General features: G+C 57.1%; 2 protein-coding genes across 3 annotated transcripts in view; both read right to left on the bottom strand.

Annotated features, from left to right (window-relative positions):
• Nucleotides 1-12,641: 12,641 nt before the first annotated feature.
• KLHDC7A (kelch domain containing 7A) lies at nt 12,642-16,249 on the bottom strand. The gene has a single exon (XM_027720514.2). The coding sequence runs from the start codon at nt 16,043-16,045 to the stop codon at nt 13,268-13,270; it is 2,778 nt and encodes a 925-aa protein (XP_027576315.1). The 5' UTR covers nt 16,046-16,249; the 3' UTR covers nt 12,642-13,267.
• Nucleotides 16,250-20,752: 4,503 nt separating this feature from the next.
• IGSF21 (immunoglobin superfamily member 21) overlaps nt 20,753-24,648 on the bottom strand; it is a 41,073-nt gene continuing 37,177 nt past the window's right edge. The window contains exons 7-10 of one of the 2 annotated variants that reach the window (XM_027720590.2): nt 22,141-22,226; nt 21,577-21,769; nt 21,448-21,486; nt 20,753-21,015 (exon numbers count right to left, since the gene is read on the bottom strand). In XM_027720590.2, the coding sequence (XP_027576391.1) occupies nt 20,942-21,015; nt 21,448-21,486; nt 21,577-21,769; nt 22,141-22,226 (392 nt within the window). In that variant the 3' untranslated portion in view covers nt 20,753-20,941. The remainder of the gene's footprint in view (nt 21,016-21,447; nt 21,487-21,576; nt 21,770-22,140; nt 22,227-24,648) is intronic. The other variant, XM_039384967.1, reaches the window with a different exon arrangement.

Here is a 24,648-nt window from a genome sequence, read left to right as displayed (position 1 = left end):
CGGGGGCGGCTCTCGGGAGGTGGAAGGTCTGTGTGTGACCCCGGGAACTTCTCATCCTCGTGGCACGGCGGCTTCACCCCGCAGAGCCCCCAGTTCCCCTGGATTGGAGGATCCCCCGGTGTTCCTGCGGAATGGGATCCGGGGCTGTGAGCAGTGGGCGCCACGCTCCTGTTCTTCCTTCTGTTCTTGCAGAAGGGGGAGCTAAAAAAACCCAGCCTGTCCCATTGACTTCCTGATGTCTTTTGGTGGGCCACGGGCTCTGCAGCCGTCCCTGGGATGCAGCCAGCAGGGAGGGAGCAGGGAAGATGAGCAGCACCGGATGCCTTGGCCCGAAGGCAGCCCCTGGATGCCCTCTGGAGAGAGGGGAAGCACTTTTGGGAAGAGGTCGGAACTCATTCTCCAGTCTCTAATAGTGGGAAGGAAGACGACGCGGCTGCTTGTGCAGCCCAGGAGGGGTCAGCAGAGCCCAAGGATTGGGAGAGGAGCGGGCAGGGAATGCCTGCGCAAGGCACCAGGAGAAGGGAGATCACAGAGCAGCCACCGCTCTGCACCAGCGTCACCCAGAGCATCGCTGGGACCAACCTCAGCAGCGCAGAGCACGGGGAAGGCCCTGGGAACCACACCAGGACCTCTAGGATGGTTAGGACGAGGGCTATCAGCTTTCCAGGGGGAGCTCCCACATCCCTTTAGCCCCCCGATTAAATAATTCAATGATGGGCAAAGAAAATTAATTAACGGTAAATAATAGCAGAAGCAGCGCTGTACAGGTGGGTGAGAGGGATGCCAAGCCCCAGCAAAGCTTCAAAGGATGCAAATCTCAAGCGCTGGAACATCCAGAGGAGGGGGAGAGAGCCGTGTCCCGCCTGTCCCCCCGCGGGGCGTGGAGCACAAAGGCGGCCTTTTGGTTCCCTTCCCCGCAGAACCGGGACCTGGGAAGAGGCAGCGCCGAGTTCAGCGCCCGAACAGATGGGCCGGGCACGCCAGACCTTCACACCCGCGCCGCCGAGGGCAGGGGAGTGACACGAACCAGTCGCTAATTAGTAATTAATCAGTGGAGTGTGCGGGGAGCAGGAGGCTGCGGCAGATGACGGGTTGGGGCGGGGGGGCCGCCCCCGGGAAGATGCGGCTCCGGGGTTTGTTCATCTGCCGGGAAAGCAGAGCCGGGATCCGCGGCTCCATCCCCTCCCGGCCCCGCCGGGGGTTCCCAAGGAAGGGATTTTTAGGAGCGGTCCGGGCCCTTCCCACAGCGCCTGGACAAAGGCCTGGGGGTGGTTTGGAGCAACCACCCTCCTGCCACGGCATCCGGCTCGCTCTGGAGCCGTGGGTGAGGATTGGCAGCAGCACAGAAGGAGTTTTCCTTCTTTTTGGTGAAATGAAACCCCGAAGGCCATGTTTTGGCACAGGAAATGGGTAAATATCTCCAGATTTGGCCTTTCACGTTGAGGCAGGGCCACTGCACAGTGGTGGGAGAAAGTGTCAGAGGTGTTTTGCCCATGTCCAGCTTCCCCTCAGCTGGTGAGACCCTCATTAGTCAGGATGGAGATGGAAATTTCTCTCTTCCCTGGATGCTGTGGAATATGAAGCTGTGCCAGGGAGGTTCAGGTGGGATCTCAGGAAAAGGTTCTTCCCCCAGAGGGTGGTTGGCACTGACCAGGCTCCCCAGGGCAGTGGGCACAGCCCCAAGGCTGCCAGAGCTCCAGGAGTGTTTGGACAATGCTCTGAGGGACAGAGGGGGATTTGTGGGTGTCCTGGGCAGGGCCAGGAGTTGGACTCAATCCTTGGGGGTCCCTTCCAGCTCAGGATATTCTGTGGTTCTATGAACATCTTTGGAAATCTCTCATTTTCCCCCTCTGATTCCAGCAGCTCATCTGCAAGGAAGGATAACGACCCTCCAAGGCTGGTTCTTGCTCCAAGGCTGGTTCTTGCTCCAAGGCAGGTTCCTGCTCCAAGGCAGGTTCCTGCTCCAAGGCCCTGCTCCGGGCACTCCGGGATGGTGAGGGAGGGATGAAGCAGTACCTGGGTACCCCAACACCCTCTGAGCATCCACTCAGCCCTTTTCCATACGTGGTTTTCCCCTTTTCCATGGGGCTGTGGAGCCCTGTCCTTGCCCTGTGGAGCTTTCCAGGTTAACCTGGAGCCAGCTCAGCTTTTCTTCCGCTCCTTGGGTTTTGATGCTGACGGGCCCCAGGAGGCAGCTTTGCACCTTCCCTGGAGCAGACACGGACAATCCAGCGGAAGGGCTGGTGCTGAGAAAGCAAAATGGGCACAAAGGCTGAGAGCAAAAGTGACTGGAGAGCTGAGGGGACTTGTGCTGCCACTGAAAGGATAGAAGTGCCTGATGTGTTTGGACAGGGCTGGGAATGCTGGTGCTGGCTCTGGGGGCCCCTCCTCCATCTCTGTTCCACCCAAAATTAACTGCTCTCGGTCTTATTGGAGAGGCCAGGCAATTCCAGGTGTTCCCAGCTTTTTGGAAGTCCTGGCAGCTCCCCCAGCCCAGCAGGTGAGGTCCTAAGGGATGAGGTGAGTTTTCCAGATCCCATTTACTGCACCAAGTGGGGGACTCTCCATCTTTCAGGGTTCCAAGCCTTGTACCCATCGCTCTCCTGCCTCTCACTGGTTGTTTCTGGCCTTTCCCTTGGAATTTGGTGCCCTGAATTTGCCTGGGCTTTTTTGGGGGGCAGGAGCAGACCAGGAGTGTGTCAAGTCCCTTTTCTCTCCCCATACCAGTTGCTTAGTTCTGGAACCACAAAACCAAGGAATATCCCATCAGCCCGTGCATTTACACCCTCAGTTAATCCAGTCAGTGCTGGGGCCAGGATGAGGAGTCTGCAGCAATGGCCTAAAGTGATGTATTTAACCAAAAAAAGGCAGTGACCTCGTGGCTCCGCTCTCCTGATCCCAGTCTGGGCTCTGCTCCCAATCTGGGCTCTGCTCCCTCCCTGCTGAATCCCAGCGAAGTGCTGGGACTTAATGAGGATGCTGGAAGCAAACAGAGCCCATTGCTCTTTGCCATTCACCTGGATCCTCTGACTCATCTTGGATCTCCTTTCCCTGTGTGTGTTCACTCCACCCCGTGCCCAAAGTTCATGTTTGTGGAAGCTGCTGCAGGCCTCTGCCTGCCCATCCTGCTGGGAATCACCCACCTCCTGCCATCCCTCACCCTCCCAACTCACCCTGGCCAGCAGCTGGATGCTGCAACGTGTCACTTTTTTAGTTCACTGACCCTTTCTTCAAGCTGGATGCTCTGGGAAAAAGGTGGGAACATGGAAAACATCCCCTGCTCCATAAGGAACCAGAAGGCTGCTGTGTTGGAGGACTTGGGCTGGTTGGAAACACCTGAGCTCCCAGGGAGAAGGGCTGTCAGGCAGCTGTTTGCACATTATTGCTGTTTATTATCTTTAAAGCCAACACTCTAGAGAGTTCCTTCTCTTGCCTGATGCGGATTAAGGTATTTGCAGCTCCGGGTGATGATAGACTGGCTGCAACATCCCAGTGCCCTCGTGTTCCTGATGGAAACATCAAGGCAGACAGGTCCCTGCTAATGAGCCACCCTGCCCTAACGAGCTCGTGTTTACAGACTTGGGAAAGGAGGGGAAAAAATAGGAGAAAGTCAGAAAGTACAACCGTGCATCATCCAGACATGGTTCCCTTTTACGAAGGGCTCGTTTTAGTGTGGCTGCTTTTCCCAGCCATCCCGACCCGCTATTTCAGCCCTCGTTTATCACCCCAAACGAGGAAGGGAGGAAAACAACCCCCCTCCAAAGAAAAAAACAATTAGCTGGAAATGAACCCCTCGTAACGGCTGCATTTTAATTACAAACAAAAAGCTCCAAATAGGCCCATCATGCAGAAATAAAAAAATTGGGATGCTTGGCTTGTTGCAGATGCTTTTCTGTGTGCAAATGGCTGTTATGGCTTCGTCTCTGTTTATTGAGATGCAAAGAAAAGCAGGAGAGCAGCTGTGGAGCCACCCGGGAGGTCTCCCCGTGGCACATCGGGGTCGGTGCGGCTGAACCCTCCCGTCGGCCGAGCCCGGAGAGCTCCGGGGGGGCTGCACGTGGAGGGGGAGAGAGGTGACGTGGGGAGTGGGAATTTGAGCACCCAGTCCCCTCTTCCTGGGGGCAAACCCCTGGCAGGAGGGTGGGATTGGATCCTGGGGTGAAAATGAAGTGGGTGAGTTTTGCTGGAGATCCCCTGCCGTGCTGGGAGAGCTCCCGGCTCCAGGTAACAAAATTGGGTGGAACAGGCACGATGATCCCCCGGGAATGGTGCTTGTGTCTGTAGGGCATCGTTTTCCAAAGGCAGAGCTAATTTAGGCAAGCCTGGGCTTCAGAGCCCACAGAAATTATTCCAGCCTGGAATAATGTGGAATCAAATCCTGTCAAATTCTCGTCTGGAGCTCAGAGAACCCCAGGCTGGGGGTGCAGATTGAGGGGGACAAATGTGATGTTTGGGAATGGGAATTTGAGCATCCCACCCCTTGTTCCTGGGGATGAACCCCTGGCAGGACGGTGGGAGTGCAGCCTGTGATGGAAATGAAGTGTGTGTCCCTGGAGAGCTGCACCCTCCCGGCTCCAGGTGCCAAAGCTGGGTGGAGCAGGCAGGAGGATCCCTCGGGAAGGAGCCAAAGCTGGGTGGAGCAGGCAGGAGGATCCCTCGGGAAGGAGCCAAAGCTGGGTGGAGCAGGCAGGAGGATCCCCTGGGAACGGTGTCTGTGTCTGCAGGGCATCGTGTTCCCAGGGCAGAGCTGATCTGGGCAAGCTTGGGGTTCAGAGCCCCCCAAAATCACTTCAACGTCCAGCAGTGTGGAGTCCAATCCCATTAAACTGCAGTGTTATTTTCAGGGATCTGGATTCCAGATGGAGCTGAGAGCACTGGTTGGTGTTTGGGATGTCTGGGATTCTCTCCCCGGGAGCTTCTCTCCAGTGCCTGGAATTCCTTTTAACAGGGAGCTGTTGGTTGGTGGGTTTGTGGCTCAGAAGTGACATTTCCAGGCTGGAGCAAAGGGATCACCGGTGGGAATGCTGGAGCCTTGTGTCCATATCCACGTGAAACAGAGCAAGGAGGGAGCAGGGAACCCCAATAGCAGGGAACCCCAATAGCAGGGAACCCCAATAGCAGGGAACCCCAATAGCAGGGAACCCCAATAGCAGGGACCCCAATAACGAGGCTGGATGTGGCCGGGTTGATGTGTTCCACCATCCTTAATGGTGGAGTGTCTGGGGTGAAATCCATGGATAATAAATCCTCCAGGATGCTCCACATCCGAGCAGAGCGACTGGAAAGGCTGCACCAGAGGCTTTGCAGCTGGGAGTCGACAGCACACTCTGGGAATGGCAGAAAGTTCCAGCCTCAAATGGGATGGGATTCATTCACTGCAAATTCAGTCGATGGAAAATCAGGAGGGCTTCCCTTTAACCTCACTGGCCTTGGGAATTCCGTGTTGATTTGCTGGCCAGGAATTGAGAAACAGGATAAAAGGGAGAATTCATTGTTTTTCCACCTGGTTGATGCAAAGTTTGCCCCGTGGTAGGATGGATTTGGATATTTTAGGACCGTTTGCAGCGGGATCAGTGCTCTTTAGTGGTGAAAACAATGCTGCTTTGGGATGGAAATGGTATTTTGGTGAAGTTTCTTCCTTTTTTGGGTGAGGAAAAAAAAAAAGGAAAGAGGCTCTTTATCACTGAACCAAGTGCAAACCTGTTTCCAGCCTGAGGTTTTAAATTCTTTCTGTGAATATTTTGACTGGTTTTCTGCCGTATACAGGAAAAAGGAGCCCTTTGCTGGCATTTCATCCCGCTCTTGGCGAGGGAGGCGGACCCGTGGGAGCCTCCCGCAGAACGCGAGGGGGTGACGGGGACACGGGGCCGATGGAAACCTTGTTGTGGGAGCTTTAGGGCAAACAAACCCACCCCGAGAGCAGCGGCGGGGCTCGGAAAGCTCAGCCTGAGCTTCTGACGGATCGAATTTGCGTGTCACCGAGACTCGCTGAACCGCTATTGTGTGGATTTTTCTAAAGATTCGCAGCCATCAGAGAAATGCAACATAATTCCTACCCTGTTCATCGACCGCCGGCAGCGCGGGGAGTTAACCCGCTCCCTGCCGGGCTGGAGCGCTCCCGCCTCCTCCTCCCAGGGCACTTCACTCCCACCCTGAGTTACTCCCGGCTCAGCTCCTTCCCCGCACCAAAAGCATCTCTATCGATTCATAATTATAGCGGTTTTGTCTCTTCTTTTGGCCTTCCTGCTGCTTTCTCAGCAGCTCTCAGGGACCACAGCACCCTGTCACGTCCTCCAGCACCTTCTTCCTCCTCGCGGGAGAGGAAGAGGAGCAGAGCTCCCTCGGTGTGTGCCGAGCTGCTGCAAGCTCGGGTTGTCCATGGGATGGCTGGGACGGAGCCAGCGTTCCCCTGCTGGGATCCTTCCCGGTGCTGGCTCCTGGCACCGGCCCTAAGCCCTTTATCAGCCGTGCCCACCGTGTCCTCAGGCAGGGCTGAGTCAGCGGCCGGGGCTGAGCCCGTGTCTCGCCTCCTGCCCGCACGTAAGGCAGGAAAAGTGGGATGGAGGGGGCAGAAAATCCTCCTGCGCCCGGAGCTGGAGGTTTAAAAAGCAGATGTGGGGAGGCAGCATGGAAGGACCCCCGGCGGGGATGCACAATTCCTGTGGGAGCTGGAGGGGTTGGAGGTGATGGACCTATGGAATGTGATCGCTGGGCTGTGAGCGGGGTCTGAGCAGCACTAGAAGGGTGGGTGGGGCTGGGGGTTTTTCTGCCACGAGCCCCACATTGGCCTGGCAGGAGATTTCCGTGGCTGCGTTTGTGCTGGGAGCTGGACAGGGGCTGCTGGGCACCATTCCCAGGGGATTATCCCGCCCGTTCCTCCCAGTTTTGGCACCTGGAGCCAGGAGGAAGCAGCTCTCCCTGCACGACAGCAACTCTCCGGCATTTCGTACCACTGGTGCCTCCTAAACAGTGACGAGGTTTCCAAAATCCCTCAGGAAACTGGGCTGGACTAAATCCAGCACTTGTGGCCATGGAGGGGTTGGTGGCTCTGGATCAGCCATGAGGGTGGGGGATGCAGCTCAGAGTAGGTGTGTGAGTCCCTGAGACCTCTCTGGTCTTGTGTCCAGGCTGCTTTGTCCTGGATTTGGGGCCAGGTATGGCCCTGGACAGCCCCAGTGAGCTTTGCAGGCTCAGAGAGGTGAGGAAGGGACCGCAGCACTCCCAGAGCATCAACCAGGGGCCACAACATCCCTGCAGCTTTAACTGTGGATTGCAGTGTTGATCAGGGATTGCAGCATTCCCACGGGATTAACTCTGGATCACAGCACTAACCAGGGACCATGGCACCTCCACAGTGTTAATGGGGGACCAGAGCATCCCCACATTGTCTGGGCATCACAGCATTCCTGCACCAATAAGTGGGGATCACAGCATTCCTGCAGCAATAGCTTGGGATCGCAGCATCCCTGCAGCATGAACCCAGCTGCTTTCCTGAGCTGTGTTGGAGGGACACAGCCCCTTCCATGGATTCTCTTGGCCACCCCATCCCTGCACATCTCACACTTCACTCCTCCCATGTGTCCTGGGCTGCTCAGGGAGTGGGTGGTCCCCGTGTTTGGCTCTGATGGGTGACAGCTCATGAAGGTGGATGCTCTTCCCGGTCCCCCCCACTCCTGGTCTGCTCTGTTCCATCTCCTCTTATCCAGGCAAGGATGTTCCCGGCGTGTCCACTGCTTAGAGACACCGTAAACTAAGCAGAGATTTAATGAAACAATGAGAACTCAGGAAGATTGTGAGATCCAGAACTAGAAGGACCTGAGGGAGAGGCTTCCCCTCGGCTTGGGGATGGGGCTGTTCACCAGGAGATCCCTCAGCCATGGAGAAATCCGGCATCCCATCCCGCTATGGTGCCTGCTGTCTCCTTGGGATCACATCCAGCTCGTGTCCTCCTTGCCACCATCCTCAGGGGGGTTTGGTGGGGTGTCCTGTTCCTTGGGATGGATGAAGGAGCTCTCAGGGGCTGGGGGATTCTCTCCAGGGCAGGGTTTGGGTGGGACCTGTGGCGGGTGTTGCCGTTCGCCACCTGAACAGGAGCTGCAAGAGGAGACTGAACTGCAGGGACTTGGAGATATTTTAATAAGGTCCATGAAAGGCAGCTGGGAAGAGCCCAACTGCTGCTTTTCACCTTGGAATCACTGCCTGGTGCCTTGTGGGTTTGGTCCAAAACCAGCTGAGAACCATAAACCCCCCTCTCCTCCTCCTGCAGCTCCCGGAGATTTCCACTCTCCCCCTTTGGCTCTTCTGTAAATAAAAATGAGCTTTATTGATTTTATTTCAGTAACGGATAAATAATTTGCCTTTGGCCTGAGCTCTCAGGATGCAAAACCCCAGCCAGGAGTGTGTTTCTGGGTCTTTTTTCCTCCTTTTATAGTGCTTCTGATGTGTGTTTATGATGCCAGTGCTGACACATCCTAAACTACAGCGTGGCCATAACCCCCGGAAAAAACTCCCACCGGGATTGAAATAGTGCCTGGCAAATGTTCCCTCCTCGCTGGAGCTTGTGAATCAAAAACCATCAAGGGTTTAAGCCGAGCCTTGTGCCAGGGAGGGAGAACTTAACGCCGGAGTCGGTGCTTATTTTATCACGGTGCTTATTCACTCGCAGCCCTTCTCCCTCCGAACGCCGGCGGGGTTTTAATTAAACACTCATTGGCCAGGCTGTTATTCCAGCTTGGAAAGCCTCCAAACGGCCGTGTTTTTTCCCCAAAACGATCGCAGGGGGATGTGCTCCCCTCCCCCCGTCCTCGGCAAGGTTTGTCTTTGCAAACGCCGCTAATTCGGGGCTGGCGGGACGCCGGCGCTGCGATAGCATCTTTCATTAGCGCTGACCTCCCCGCGCTCCGAGGAGCTGGCTGCCCTTCCCGGAGCGCTTCCCTCTGCCTGCTGCCAGGAAGCGGCCCCCTGGCACCGGGCAGCAGGTCCGGGCCTTGTGCCGAGCCCTGGTTTGTCAGGGTCGGCTTGGGAAGGAGGGAGCGGCTCTGTCTGCACAGCGGGGCTGCTCCTGGTGTGAACTCTGGAGAAAGGCTGAGGTTGGTGCCTCCAGGGGTCACTGGATTAGGTGCAGGAGAGTGAAGAAAGGAGTGGGAGAGGACGGGAAATCTGTCCTCCTCGTGGCTGGGTGGGAGTCGGCCTCTCCCACACGACAGGACATGGGGAAACGGCCTCAGGCTGTACCAGGGATGGTTCAGGTTGGATATTAGGAAAGATTTCTTCAGTGAAAGAGTGGTGAAGCGCTGGAATAGCCTTCCCAGGGAAGTGGTGGAGTCACCATCCCTGGCAGCGCTCAGAAAACACGTGGATGTTGCACTGGGTGACCTGGTTTGGTGGGCACGGGGTGTCGCTCAAAGGTTGATGACCTTGGAGATCTTTTCCAGCCTCAATGACTCTCTGATTCCTTGACTTTAAACATCTCATGGAACCTTTCTGATGGCAGCACAACCCCTGGCAGTGTAGATATGTTTGTAGACAACTCTCCAGAGGGTCTGGGAGAAACAAGGAGCAGGGGCTGGGAGGTGTCACCTCCCTTCCAGCACCCAAAGCCGCTGCCACGGGTCTTTCTTTCCCTTCCCCTGGCTTTAAATTCCCACCCGGCTCCTCAAGCACTGACACAGCTTTGCTCCTGCTTGTCAGAAACGAGACACTTAATTTGTCAGTTGGCTACGCTTAATATTTCTTTCATGTGTGGCGTTGATTTTCAATGCAGAACGTGTCTGGATAAGCTCGTTTTTCGCTTTTTGGGTCTTTTTTTTTCTCACCCTGCTGTAGCCAAAGCATTGAGGATAGTTGTGTTTAACTAATAAAAAGAAAAAGATTTTAAAATGCTGGGTTTGCACTTCTTTAATTGCCTCCCAATTGCCATTCACGGGGTGAAGGCAAAGAGAGCAACAAGCAAACAAGGAACGTGTCACTCGCCGGGTTTTTATCGTAATCAAAAATGTAAAAATTGAGAATTTGAATCAATGTACATGAAACCGTGTAATTGGCTAAATAAACATGGTGGGGGCAGATAATGGGCCTTCCTGATTAGAAGAAAAATACTGAATTTCGTGCCGAGGTTATATTTGGTCGCAGAGCAGCACAGTTTGGTGGTTGCATCATTTTTCGGGGGGAGATGAACCAAGCAGAGGGGGCTGGAGGGCAGTGATGGGTCCAGGCTCTGGTGATGAAGGAGCTCTTTACTGCAAAGCATTCTTGGGACTGTCTTGAGGGAATTACAAGGATCCAAGGTTGTTAGTGGATGGTGGAATTCGGTTTTCCCAGCTCTCACGAGCCCAGGGCTGGGAGTGTTGGCTCTTCCTGGTGGTCCTGGATGCAGTGGGGGCCTGGCTTGCAGAGGCTGCTCTTGCAGCAAGGGAAGAGGCTCCCAAGAGCAGGATCTCCCAGGTAAAGCCCCACCCCAGCTGGATCTATTGTGACCTCTAAGTATTTATCCTTCCCTGGACTCACTCGGGGTGGTTTGTATCTCCATGGGGGGCTGTGGAGTTCATCAGGATGCACCATGTGCCTCCCACCCCTTTTCCCTGTAAATTGTGGCAGCTTTGCCCGATCAATGAAAATAAAGAATATCTGATGTCTAAGGTGCACTGAAACTGCTCCATGGACCTGTGGGAAGTCCATGGTTGGAAGCTGTTCCAGCAGAAACAGGGAGCTGTATGTCAGCACAGCTGGGAATCGACATCTGGCACCCGGTGGTGGTGACAGGAGTTGCCTGGTGATGCCACCACACCTGCCAGTCCTCCCAAGACTCCTCCCCTGCGCTGGTATTTGGGAGCAGAAAACAAACCACCCAGGCCTGAGTATCGGTTTGCATTTGTCCTTCCCCCTCTGCTTTCTCTCAGCCTTAGCCAGAAGTCATTTCCCTGTCAGCCACAGGGAGTCCTGTCCCCCTCAGCCACAGCATTCCCGCAGGTGTTCTTGCTCCAAACCCACTTGTCCTTCCCTGCAGAACAAGCACGGGATGTCCCCAGGCATCTTTAATCTCCAAAATGCCTCCCCAGGCGAATCCTGTTAATCTTGGAGAGTGCAGGAGCGGGGGGAGGGCTGCCCCCCCTCTGTCCTTGGTGTTCATCACTTACCATCGGAATGGGAACGAGGAAAAGCTGCTGGATCTGAGCTTTCAGCCTGGCAGCAAAGGAGTTAAAGGGAAGGTGAAACATTAAACAGAGGCCCCGGGAGAAAGGCAGGATCCTGGGAAAGCTTTTGTGGGGATGAAAAAAATAAGCTGTCACCTAGAAGGGCTCCAGCTCCCACCCAGCCCGGGAATTCTCTGCTCCCCAGCACCCAACCGATGGGGACGGGGATGCCAAAATCTGGGATGCCGATGGGGACAGGAGAGTTCTGCAGGTTGCAAAGGGCTGGGCTGTGCCAGGGCAGCAGCTGGCATCTGGGTTTTGCCATGGGAGAAGTAGGACTGCGTGAGAGGGAACTGAAGAACAAGGAGTTACATAATAACAATAAAAATAAGGAGGTTTTTTTGACTCGTAAAGTTTATCAGCCCAAGCTGGTAAAACAGAGCCACCCTGGGATGCAGGAGGCTGCAGTCCTGGCGCAGGAGGCTGCAGTCCTGGCACAGCAGCGCTGGGATGGTCCTCCTGGGGTTGGAAGAGGTGGCTCCAGGGTGGGAGGAAGAAGCTGGACTGAGGAAGCTTTTAGCCCAGGGAGAGGGAGCATCACCCACCCTCCAGCAGCAGCAGCTCCAGCTGAGGAGCAAAGCTCAGGCAGGGTTAATTAACACAAGATTTCCTAACGCTGGGTGGGTGCCACTGACCTTCACACAAAGCCCTTGAAGGTGGGAACACGAGGTCTCCAGGCAGTGACCAAATGAAGTAATAAATCCTTTGGGAGCCCTTTAAGAGAACATTAACCCGAGCTTTCCTAAAGCACCCGAGCAGCGGGGAGGGAATTACCCAGGGGAGCTGGGGCAGAAATTATCCAGGGGAGCTGGGGCACAAATTATCCAGGGGAGCTGTGGCTGCCCCATCCCTGGAAGTGTCCATGGCCAGGTTGGACGGGGCTTGGAGCAACCTGGGCTAGTGGAAGGTGTCCCTGCCCATGGCAGGGGGTGGAATGGGATGAGCTTTAAGGTCCCTTCCAACCCAAAGCACCCTGGGATTCTCTGATAGATGGTGATACCAGAGGCTGCTCCAGCACCGTCTCTTTATGTACAAGCACTTTACACACGTCCACGACTTCATGCTCATGCTCGTGGCCTGCAGCCACTGAGGAGGCAGGTATGGGAGGGGCTTGTCTGTCTGGAGCTGCTTTGGTCCGTGTGGGGCTGACAGATGACTGATGACGAGCTGTTTGAGGGGAAGAAAATGCAATTACCCGAAGTAGGCTTTTGGCAGGACGTGGAGACAATGGAGTGAAGTCGAGGAGACCTGGGAAAAAGGTGATGAAGGACCGTCTGCTCACATCCAGGGCCCTTGTTTGCTTTTGGTTGCCTCCACAGAGCTGCTGTTCATGCAGTAATTAGTGATGTAAAACATGCATCGGGCGCTTTGTTCCCATTAGACTTGGCTACGGTTGGAAATGAGGCGCAGCAGTAGCCCGTGGTTAATTTTACCAAATGTTCTCTTTAATTTCATTTAAAACCAGCTGTCTAGAAATCCATAGTGCCTATTTACATCACGTGCGTATAAATACATAGACAGATATAAATTTATATATATATAGTTCCATTCTGAGGAGAAGGTAAGGGATAACAAGGCACCAGTAGGAGCAGGGCACCCCCAGCCCCCAAGCTCCAACCCCAGGGGATGTGGGAGATCAAACCTGAAGGCTCAGTGCTGACAGGGCTGACCTTTGGGTGGTACCTCCCTGCCATGTTCCTCCACCCTAAAATCCACCGTGTGCTGCGTGTCCATGTCAATATTGAACACCTGGTGCCTGAGCAGCCACTCCGGGGGCAGTGAGCAGCTGGGAGCCTGCAGGGATCCGCGTTTATTTGCATCCAAGCAAACACACCTGTGTTTAAACACCTCTCACCAACGAGCCCGCCCAGCTCCTGCTTTGCTCTTCCTTGTGTCCTCAAGGCTGGGGTTCCTGGCAGTGGCCAAGGGCAGTTTGTTTCCCTGCTCAGTCCCTGTCTGATGGAGGGTGGGGGTGACACGGTGCAAAGTGGGCCAGTGGCTTCTCCTCCCGGCTCTGACCATCACGTCACACCTGAGCCACCACTGGTCATCTCACGGGACCAAACTACGGCCGCTCAGACCCGAGTTTGTGCCGTCCCTCCCCGCGGCAGCACCAGCACGGCCGGGAGGAGGCTGCCGTGGGGCGCGGGGAAGGGCCGCAGCTCCTTGGCCCCGAAGCGCGGCGAGACGTGGTCGGCCAGGAAGCGGAGGTGGAGGCGGGGGCCGAGGCAGTGGACCAGGCTGCCCACGGTGGCGCACTGGAAGCCGGGCGGGTCGGGCAGGGTGTAGTTGGCACACCGGTACCACAGCCTGGCCCCGGCGCCGCAGCGGTGGACGCTGATGCCGGTGCCGCGCTGCCGCTCGAAGCGGTAGATGAAGCCGTCGGCGCTCACCATCTCGGCCGTTCCGTCCCTGCCGCCCACGGCCGGGCCGGCCCTCCAGCTGTCCCGGCGGGGGTCGTAGCGCAGCAGGACGTAGCGCAGGGTGCCCCCGGTGACGTAGATCTCCCCGTGGCACGCCGCAGCCGTGTGGGCCACCGCGAACGTGTCGTGGGGCAGCGGCGCCGCGAAGGCCCAGCGGTCGCGCCGGGGGTCGTAGCACTCCACCGTGCACAGGCACTCGCCGCCGATGGCGTACAGGTGCCCGTCCAGGGCGACGAGTTTGCAGCGGGGCCGCGCCTGGTTCAGAGGGCAGATCTCCCTCCAGACGTCGGTCAGGGGGTCGTAGCAGAAGACGCGGTTGGAGGGTCTCCACGCCCGGCCCGCGCCCTCGCAGCCGGACACCACGAAGAGGTAGTTGAACATGCTGCACATGGCGCAGCCCCGGGACAGCACCTCGGGTGGCACGTGGCAGAGGTGGTGCCAGCAGTCCCCTCCCTCGTCGTAGTAGCAGAGGCGGCCGGGGCGGAGGTCGGGCTCCTGCCTGCTGACATCTGCCACCACCACGAACATCTTCCCCTCCATCCTCCGCCGCAGGATCAGCTCCCGCTCACCGGCGTTGAGGCGGCCGTAGATGGAGGGTGTCCTCAGCACCTGCAGGTAGTTGTCACTCATCACCCTGTAGGCAGCCTCCTGGAGGGCTCTGAGCCCCTGCGCCTTGGCTGTGCTGAGCACCTCGTAGCAGTTCCCCAGGTCCAGGGGGGTGTCTGGTGGCAGCTGGGTGGGGTCAGGACTCGCCACCAGTCCTGGCTGGGGGCTTCCAGGTGGTGGTGTTCCAGCTGGAGCTGTGACCCCAAACCCCTCCATGGGCAGCTGGAGGTGGGGGCTGTCGGCAGTCTGGAGGATGCTCTTCCTATGGCCGGGAGACGGTGGCTCAGGAGAGGCCTCTGAGCTCCTCGTGGGTGGTGGGACTGTGGAGGAGGTGGTGGGATCACGTGCTGCCAAAGCTGGGTCCTGCTTCTGGGTTGCAAAGCTCTGCAGCTTTTCATTGACCCGCTCAGAGCTGCGACACCGGGACATTCCCGGAGGGATGTAGGGGAGACACTTCTTCTTCAGCACCGACTCGGAGATGGACTGCATGTAGTAGTCGTAGACTTTGCCTCTGAGCCCGGGGACCGTCCGGTTGTCCCTGTCCTTCCCCTGCCTCTCGGGGATGTAGTTCTCCTCCACCTGGATCTTTGCAACTGAGGAGAAGGAGTAGGAGGTGTCGGACTCTGCATCACTCGCTGTCATCAGCAGCCCCAGGTTCGAGGTGACACTGAGGGTCCGGATGGATTCCCTGTTCCCCTTGGTCTCCCTGCTCATGCTTCCACCAGCCAAATCCTTCTCCGTGCTCTGGGAACATCCATTATCTGCCATCTGGGCATTGGAAATCCCTGGGGAGACCCCGGTGCTTGGGGTAAGTGCTTCCTTCTCAGAATGGCTGCTCAGTGTTTCAGCCACGTTCCCAGGGTCGTGAGAGCTCGGCTCAGTTCCCAGCTCCATTCCCAGATTATTTCCCAGCTTGCTTCCCGGCTCACTTGCCCACTCACTTCCTGCCTCATTTCCTAACTTGCTTCCCAACTTGCTTTCCAGATCACTTCCCTGCTCAATTCCTGGCTTAGTTCCCGACTTACTTCCCAGCTTGCTTCCTGGCTTGCTTGCCAGCTTATTTCCTGCCTCATTTCCTAGTTTGCTTCCTGTCTTAGTTCCTGACTTACTTCCCAGCTCGATTCCCAGCTCATTTCCTGACTCATTTCCTAGCTTGTATACCAACATGCTTCCTGGATTATTTCCCGGCTTGATTCCCAGCTTGCTTCCTGACTCACTTCCCAACTCACTTCCCAACTCATTTTGCAGCTCATTTCCCAACTTGCTTCCTGGCTCAATACCTGGATCACTTCCCTGCTCAATTCCTGGCTTGCCCTCTGACTTACTTCCCAGCTCACATCCCAGCCTGCTTCCCAGCTCCCTCCCCAGCTCCCTTTCCCTCCCAGCAGGACCGAGCCGGGCTGTCCCGCGGGTCAGTCCCTGTTCAGGAACCATCTCCTCTCCCTGCTCCTCCCCGTTCGGCGCCCTTGGATCCCCCCGGAGGGGCGGGAGCCGCGTCCCAGGGATGTTCCCTGGGGCGTCCCCACCATCCCTCCTCACCTCCTCACCCCACACCCTCCTTCGCCGCGGACCCACTGCCCCATCCCCATCCTTATCCCCATCCCCATTCTTATGCCCATCCTTATCCCCATCCCCATCCCCGGCCCGGGGAAGGTTTTCCCCGGGCTGTCCCTCGTCAGCCAGGGGGGTTTTGCCCCCGGCGAGCGAGCGGCTCCTGTAGAACCTGAAGGCCAGGGTGAGGAGGAGCAGCGCGGCAGCGGACAGGAGCAGCTTCCCGGCCAGCGGCATGTCGGACTGCCAGGGCACGGCTGCCCGCTGGGGCATTTTTCCATCCCGGGAATGCGGAGCGGCCGATTAATGATTGCCGGGCGAGGCCGAAGTGTGGAGCCGAAGGTTTGGGACAAGGTGACTTTGAGCGGGCAAAGCCGGAGGAGGTTTCTGGACCAGCTTTGCGTGTCTGGGCTGGGCTGGGCTGGGCTCCAGGGAAAGGTGCAGCCCAGAGCAGGTGGCACAGAGCCGGCTTTATGAGCCTGGGAAACAGAGAGGCTCAGGGAAAAGCAACAGGAAGCACAAAGGGAGGAAAAGTATCTCCTCGGAGCAGCCCGAGGTGCCGCCTCCTCATTTCTGCCGCTGTTTGAAAAGGATCACGTAACGGGAGGGGGAAACTGTTGCTGCAGAGAAAAGTTGTTTTGTTTGAAAATGCTTCTCATCCCTCGGTGCAGACACAGGGAAGGGAGGGAGAGCGGCCGGAGCCGGGAGACCTTTGGTCTGACGCCGAGCAGCTGCTCCGTGGGGGCCGATCCGGGGTGGCGGATCCGGGGCCTCCGTTCGCGGCACGAAGTTAACGAAGGGTGACGGGAAATAGCCCGGAAGCTCCCGGGGTCTCTTGGAGGCCAGCTTGGAAGTGGCAGGGGAATTAAGAGCTGGTGGAAAAGGATCTGGGGGCTTTGAGAGGGATAAAAGCCTGGCACTGAGGAGAAAATAAAGGCAGGAGTTAAACTGCAGCTGGTGGCTGCCAGGATCAGCGACCTGCATCCGTGGGCAGGAGGAGAGGGATGGACCAAGGAAAGGAAACACAAGCATTAGGATCAGGAAGAGATAAGGGATGGGAAGGGATGGGAGAGATGTGTGTAGGGTATCCATGGGGACTGGAGTCACTGTGGGGAAACTGAGGCAGGAGGATGCCAGGCTGTGCCACACTTGCTTCCTTCTCCCCCTGGGAAGATGTTGACAATGAGCATGGTCTGAATTCCAAAGATTTAGGGGGATTGTTGTCCCCAGGGTAACCGGGGCCCAGTGCTTGGACTGTGGCAGGGGAGAAAAGGAGGGAGCTTGGGGAATGGCTTTGCTCCCCACCACGCTGGCTGTGCTGCTGCCGAGGAGATCCCTGAGTGAGCGGAATTCAAAGGGATAAACTGAATTGCCTTTCCCTGAGGGGAACATCTCACATGCTGAGAGATCCAGAAAGAAACGAGGGAGCAAAGAAACAGCCAAAATGTGGGTGGGGGTGGGTGGAAGCTCCTGTTTCTATGCAGGGACTCACCCCCTGCTCGCTCTGTCCCGATCCGGTGGGATTTTCCTGCAAAATGAACCCAGGTGACGTTATGACAGGCTGGGTGTTGATGTGTCCCAGCTGCACAGGTCGTGGGTAGGTGTGGTGGCAGAAGGTCTTGCCACGGGTCTTCCATGGGTGGTGGGTGCTCAGGAGCTCACTGGCAGTGCCCTCCCCCCGCCCCGGAGCAGCTGATCCCCAGCAGCCCCTCAGAGCCCGGGCACTGCCCTTTGGGGTGGGGAGGAGCAGCTGAACCCCCCCGGGGCACGTGTCCCCCCCAGCACCTGCAAGGGCTGGGAGGGTCCCCTGCCCCAGCTGAGGGGCTGAACTTCCCGGGATGGGTTTGGACAGGACCCATGGTGCTGCCAGAGGGGCTGGATGTGTATCTGACTCCAAACCTGCCAGGGATGCTCCTTGGGTGGAGGATCGTGTTCTAAATAGCAAAATATTTATAGATCTATATAAAGAGGATGGAAAAGAAGCCTTGGTGTAACCTCCCAGTGCTGGATTGGCACGTGGGGACCCCTATGCACATCCCTGCTGGTAGCAGGGAGAGCCCACCAGCGGCTTCTGGGGGAATGTTTGGGATGTTGTCACCTTGCGTGGGGAAATGCAGCAATGAAGAGATTGAGGGGAGGAGGATATTTAGACTAAAAGTTGGACTTTGGAGCAGGGATGGTGTGATGTATCCCTTGGATGCATCTGGAGCTCGCACCAGAGGCCAAACCAGCACCAACCAAACCCACCCAGCCACTCTCCTCCATCCTATTTGGCACAGGGCCCAAAAATCTATCACTGGGGGCTTGGTCCGGCCAAAACCTTGGGAAAAGGGGTGTCCCTCCTACCTGTAAACCCAGAAGGTCCTGAAGCTGAGGGTAACAGTGACATGTATTGAGTCTGGGCACGTGTTTCGGGGCTTGGCTAATTGGCAAAGGGTCTGGCCACCCCCCTGACCCCCGGTTTCTTCGTCTCTCCTGCCGTGGTTTTTATTCTGAAGGAAGATCTACAAAGATCCCGGCATTTGAGAGTTGGGAAGTATGAATTATGCATGTGCTTGGCAGCCCCGTGAACCCCGGCCCGGTAATGAGGTGGGGGAGGCAGGGGAAGCACCAAGCAAAGCTCCCACTGCCTTTCCCAACCCTACTGAGCCAGAGAATCCCTGGTTTTGTGTCCCACACCCTCGTATCCCAAAGAACTCATGGCAGAAATCAGGTCCAACACATAAACCCCTATTTATCTCTGCCTGTGGGAAGGATGATCGGTGGTGTCGGGGAGCAGGAGAAGCAGCGGTGACGTCTCGGCACTTGTGACTCTAATTGAATGTAATTACCTCTTCCAAATTTTGCTAAAACCTTTTCAAAGTCCCCTGAAATGAGGGAACATTGATAACGCCGCTCCTTGGGGTTTTTCAGCTCTCGTCAGCCCTCAGAAAGGCGCTTAATTTTTTACAAGCTAATCATATCTCTTCGGTAGGTTGTCAGCCGCGGATCTGTCATCTCTCATCAATAATGAAACAACCTGAGCAGCTCTTTTCCCCTCCAGCCTCCTGCATTATTCACTGCCAGGGCCTCAGACAACGGGATGTGTGGTAGGGGGGAACCGGGGATTTAATTGTTGTCCTTTGTAATTACCTGGTGGAAGGTGGCTGGGGGTGGGGGAGGCAGGGCTGGCAGGTGGTGGGTGGAGGATGAGAAGGGGTGGGAAGGAGGTGAAGGCAGGGTCCAGCAGGGCGTGGATGGGTTCCTTCGGTGGGCTGGCATCTCTTTGGGCCCCTTGCCTTGGGGGGGATTTGGGAAAGCAGGCAGGACGTCTGCCCGGGATGAGGAGGGGCTCCCAAGCCCCCTGTGCTGATGGGGAGAAGATCCCAACCCATAGATGGGCCCATCCCCGGGGAAGGAGCTGAGCGTCCCAAATTGGGGTGGATTTGGGATGCAGGACCACTGAGCCCACCGTTCCTCTCCCAGCTGCTGGAGGGGAAGGTCACGGCGCTCCCGAGGGGCCACCAAGCAGAGCTGGCCGTGGTGGCACCACCGCCGCAAAGCTCCTCATTTCCACGGTGCCGGGCTAAACCCGCCGCATTTGCATTTAAATGGAGGTTTGGGCGCCTGTAAATCCTCATTGTTTGGAGCGAGGAGGCCTAATGGTTGTTTAATCACGTCCGGATGAGGCCCCTGGAGCATCTCCAATCCAGCGAGCTGGGCGAGAAGCATCCACGGTGTGGTGGGGGGGCCCTCCTGCCCGCTCCGTCCCGGGGGCGTAAGTTGAGTCACGGAGAGTTCCCCAAAAAATGAAGGTTCCTCTAAAAAAATGAAGATTTTCCTCTCATCCAGGGAGGAACAGTGGAAGCAGCTGGAGAAGAAGCAGGTCTGTAGGGATCTGGATACTCAGATGCTGTTCCTTCGGGATGAAAGTGGAGCTGCTGATCCTCCCACATCCCAGCCAGTCCCAATCCATCCCTGTGTTGCTTCCAGTCCAAATTATAAACTGTGGGCTTTTGAGGCCGGGAAGAAGCTCCTGAGCTGCCGAGTGGTTGTTGGGCTCCTTTGGGGCTGGGAAATCGCTCACAGCGAGGTTGGCAACAGAGCAGGGAAGGGATGGAATCTGCTTAATAATAATTAATCATAATAGTAATAATAATGCTTAGCACTCGTCCGGGGCTTTGGGAAGATGAAGCACCACACGGCTGCTGGATAATCCTCTAGGATTAGGAGTTCCCAGAGGAAAAGGCAGGGGAGCGCCCCGTCCTTGGGATCCTTTCCCCCCTGCATCTGCTCTCCAGGGATCCCGAATGCTCTCAGGGTACCACAGGGCAGGAAAACAGGGAAAACTCTGGGTATCCTCCGTAGGCATCCTCCAGCGCTGGGCAGGACTGGGACGAACCCACCTGTGTTTTGCCATCCTGCAGCAGGACTAACGCCCTGCTGGGACTGGGGGCCACGGGAATATTGGGGATCTGTCTGTGCTGGACCGTTATCCGTTTCCATGGAGATGATTAGCCAGGAGGGACGGGGAGGGTGGCACGGAGCAGGGGTGGGTGCAGGCTGGTGCCTGATGGGACCCGCTGCCCGCTCATGTGTGAGCGCTGACATTTTGGGTCGGGAGCTGCCTGTCACTTGTGATTCGCCACCAGCCCGGGACGAGTGCTGTGCACGGCCCTGGCTCCCAGCAAAGCCGCTTCCCCCAGCCCAGCCTAGGAGAAGGCCAGTGATCCGCAGCTTTTGGGCTCCCAGCGCTGCCACCCACACGTGTGTGGGCTTGTCCCCAACCTCCCTCATGCTGGGGACACATGCAGGGCCTTCCCCTGCGGATCTGGAGCATCTTGGTGCAGTGGGAACAGTGTAACCGGATTTTTCCAGGGGAAGTTTGGTCCTTGAGTCATAGACATCCCCCATCCCCCTCCAAGACCTCGCAAAGCCTGCGGGTACCCTGAGACAGCGCTGGGAACCCCAGCACAAGGTAAGACATTAATTACAACCTTCTACTAGGGGAGGTTTTTCTTTTTCCCTTTAATTAAATTGTCTGAGGAAGCCAAGACACAGAACGGGAAGAGATCGAGACTGTAAATAGATTAGAAAAAAAAAAGAGCGAGAGAACCGATGGACGGAGGTGGAGATGCCGGGTGGAGTCGTATGGAGGAGGAAGAGGAGGAGGAAGAGGCAGGTGAAGCTTCACGTGAGCTCCAGGATCACTGTCAGGGTGAGCGCCAAAACTAACCTGAAGCCGCAGTGGCCAGTAAGTGAACCTGGAGAGGAGGAGAAAAGGATGGGCAGGTCATGGAGCTGCGTCTCGCTGCTTGGGCTCAAAGCAGGATGGGGGTCACTGCTTTTTTGGGGGAGATTCCCCCTTCTAAACTTGCTATGGAGGTTGTGTGGGGTGGGAAGCAGGTCAAGGATGTTGTGGAGAGCATCTGCAGGGACCCTTTTGGTCCAGGTACATCCCTGATGCCAAGGGGGAGGGCTCAGGATAAGGCCAGGAGGGATGGCCAAGGGCTTGGAATGAGGCAAGGAGAGATGGCCACGGGCTTGGGACAAGGCAAGGGGAGATGGCCACGGGCTTGGGACAAGGCAAGGGGAGATGGCCACGGGCTTGGGACAAGGCAAGGAGAGATCCTCTCTGCACGGTCCTTCCCTCCCCGGGTGGTCTGTGTTGAAGCACCGATGCCACCACCACTCACCGTTGGAGTCTTCTGGTCCTCTGGGAATATTTGGATTTTCTAAGGGGAAAGAAAGAGCAGAGAGACAGTTTTAGTGGGGAGGAGAAGAGTGAGGGCATGTGGAGGGGGGTGAGCCCGTGGTGAGCGCACCGAAGACGATGAGGCGGGTGTGGGTGTCGGTGGAGCCCAGCGGGTTCTGGGCGGTGCAGCGGTACATGGAGCCGTTGAGCTCGGCCGGCACCCGCTCCAGCACCAGCTCCTTCCCGTCGTGCTCGGCGCTGCCATCGAGGAGCCGGCTCCCCACTCGTGTCCAGGTGAAGAGGGGCTCTGGGAAGACTTCGTTCTGCAGGGAGATGGTGGGGGTAAGACGGGACAGAGAGCGAGCAAACCCCGTCTTGTGCCTGGAGCAAGGATGGGGTGCAGTTGAAAGCCTGGAGTCCTGGAATGGTTTGGGTTGGGAAGGACCATAAGGCTTATCTCCTCCCACCCCCTGCTATGGGCAGGGACACCTTCCACTAGCCCGGGTTGCTCCGAGCCCCGTCCAAGCTGGCCATGGACACTTCCAGGAATGGGGCGTCGACAACTTCCCTGGGCAACCTGTTCCAACATAGGGACCATGATGCAACCCAAGGCCACCAAGCCAACCCCACAAAGTGCTGGTGGGGATGCAAGGCTGTCCCTTGGCATGGCACCACCTCTGCAGCGGGTGCTGACCTGGAATCCCTGCACCAGGATCCGCACGGTGTCTCCGACGCGGGCTCTTGTCGGAGTCATCGTGATCTTCGGGCCCTTGGGAGCAACTGCGAGGGAAGGGGACAAGGGACATCAGCAGAGCACAACATTCCCAGGGCCCTTGGCTGGAGTTAATGAGGCTTTGATGGATAACCATGGTGAGGGGGTGGATCCAGCCCAGGGGGGCTGGTGGCCCCGTGAGTGATGAACAGACTGAGTGATGTCTGAGTGACTGATGGACAGGTAGGAAAGGACCCTGCAGGTGGAAGAACGGGAAGAGTGTGAGACTGATGGATGACTGTGATGGGATACACTGATGGTGAACGATGGATTTCCCAGTCAAGCCCTTCTCTGCTCAGAAACAGGTGGCGAGAGGGGTCAGGCTGGTTTGAAGCACCTCAGAGAAGCATCCCCAGGACGAGGTGACTTCAGCGAGTCACACACAGGTGGTGGTAACACAGGAGACAGTCACAAAGCTTTGCTGGCACAAAATTCCAGGCACAGTGTGTACAAAAGAGGGAATTCCTTTTTCCATGGCAGACTTGGGGTGTTCATCTGGTGCACTGAGAGGAGAGGCAGCGATGCCACCAGCCCTGCTGGGGTGACACCACCATGGTGTGCCCCCGGCCTCCACCACAGTGGGGAGTGGGGATGTCCCTCCTGCCCATGGGTGGGATGGGACAGCCCCAGGAGCTGCCTGGTCTCTGCGTGGAAGGAGCCTCTGGCAGGCTCCAGGGGGAAAATGGGCAGGAGGGAGGTTGTGCCTTGCCCAAAGTGTGGGTGTCACCCCTGGTACACTCAGGCTGTGCCAGGGGTGGGACAGGCTGAGCCTGGACGTCACCCGGCACAACACAGAGGGACAAACAGCCAGCAGGAAGCACATCAGTGTATGGGGGTGGACACTGGCCCTGGACAGGGCATCCGTGCCCCGGGATGCTCTGCAGGGACATGCACCACAGACCATGGGCTGCACTGGCTGTGCAGGATCTGGCCCTCTGGTGCTGGACCAGGGGTGATGGGCTGCAGGTGATCACACCGTGCCATGGTTGGCACCAGAAGGCAGTTTTATGGACCAAAGCAAGTGGTTTGTCTTGGTTTCAATGCAGCTTTTATGGAGAATGTATATATATATACATATATATACACATATATATATATACACTATGAATATATAAGCGGGGTTAACAGGGGATGGTGCTACGATGGTGCCCAAAAACGGGTGTGGCTGGTGCTGGCTGGGCACCCAGTGAGGTGCAGAGGCTGGGGGCACTTTAGGGCTGAGGAAGGATGTGGGTTTGGGGGGGCAGTGTGGGGTGAGCTTTGCCAATACAGGTATTGCAGTCCTAGGGAAGAGCAGCAAACTGTGAGGTCTTGGCCTCATGGGAGCCCCAGCAAGGGGACACCTCAGCCTGATGAGCTGCAGAGGGTGTGAAAATGCAGGATGGAGGTTGTTTTTTGGCTGGTTGGATGCAGGAACAGGGAACACAGGGCCCTGTCTTGGCAAGGGAGCTGCTGTCCCCCTTGTTGAGCGCCAACCTCCCCTGACCTCCCCACTGCCAACAACCTCACGCTAATTGAGGTGTTTGATGAGCTGAGGAGACTCAGCCCCAGCGCTGGGAGGTCTGTGCTGGCTGCAGCCGGTGCCAGCGAGGCAAAGCTCTCCAGGAGAGGCCGCGGCAGCCAAGTGAGTGCTCCACTTGGCCAGGAGCAAAGCCCGGGCTCCTCCACCTGGCTCGAGGGGAGGGAGGCTGGAGCAGCCTGCCCAGAAGGCTTCCCTGAAGCTGGGAAACCCCAGTGGAGAGCTCAGACTCTTCTGACAGGGAGCCAGGAGGAGCTGGGGAAGCCCCAGCCAGGGTGAGAGACTGGGAGGGAGCTCCACCGACCTGTTCACCAGCTCCCATGATCACCTGAGCAGCTGCTGCTCTTCTGTGGCCCTGGGAATTTGGGGAGCCAGCAGGGATTCCCTGGCTTCAATCCCATCACCCAATCACAGCTGGGGCCTCACCAGCCCCACAGGATGCCTCTGTGCAGGAGCCAACTGGGCCCCCCCAAAATTCCCCCTGGGATGAGTTGTGTGGTGATGGCCAACAAGAACCATGGCATGTCCTTGGATCTGCTGGGACTGGGTAGAGGTGGATGGAGGTGACACCACTCTGGGGTGAAGCCCCCAGAGGGGCTCCTCCATCCCATCCCTTCCCTTCCACAGTTACATCCCAGAGGTAACACCAAGGGGTGACACCAACTCCCCTCCACCAAGCACCAGGTCCCCAACACAGCCCTTCCCCCCCAGCTCTAACACCTCCTTCCTGCTCATCCCAACATCCAGAACAGCTTTGACTCCCCCAAACCAGCCCCTTTTTCCCCCGATCCTGATCCTATGTCCCCTCCCAACCTCAACCCTGTGTCAACCCAACAAACCCTCGGATGGGAGGCCCTCAGTACACAGCAAACCCCTTCTCCTGCCTGTTGGATGCCCCCAAAGCCCCCTCC

The sequence above is a fragment of the Pipra filicauda genome, unplaced genomic scaffold, assembly GCF_003945595.2.
Source record: "Pipra filicauda isolate LSUMZ 115617 unplaced genomic scaffold, ASM394559v2 scaffold388_size762695_pilon, whole genome shotgun sequence".
NCBI classification, from domain to species: domain Eukaryota; kingdom Metazoa; phylum Chordata; class Aves; order Passeriformes; family Pipridae; genus Pipra; species Pipra filicauda.
This window is presented reverse-complemented; position numbering and strand designations above follow the sequence as displayed.

Excerpts from the sequence above, each read along its gene's own strand:
- KLHDC7A (XM_027720514.2), bottom strand. The coding sequence starts at position 16,045 with ATGCCCCAGCGGGCAGCCGTGCCCTGGCAGTCCGACATGCCGCTGGCC.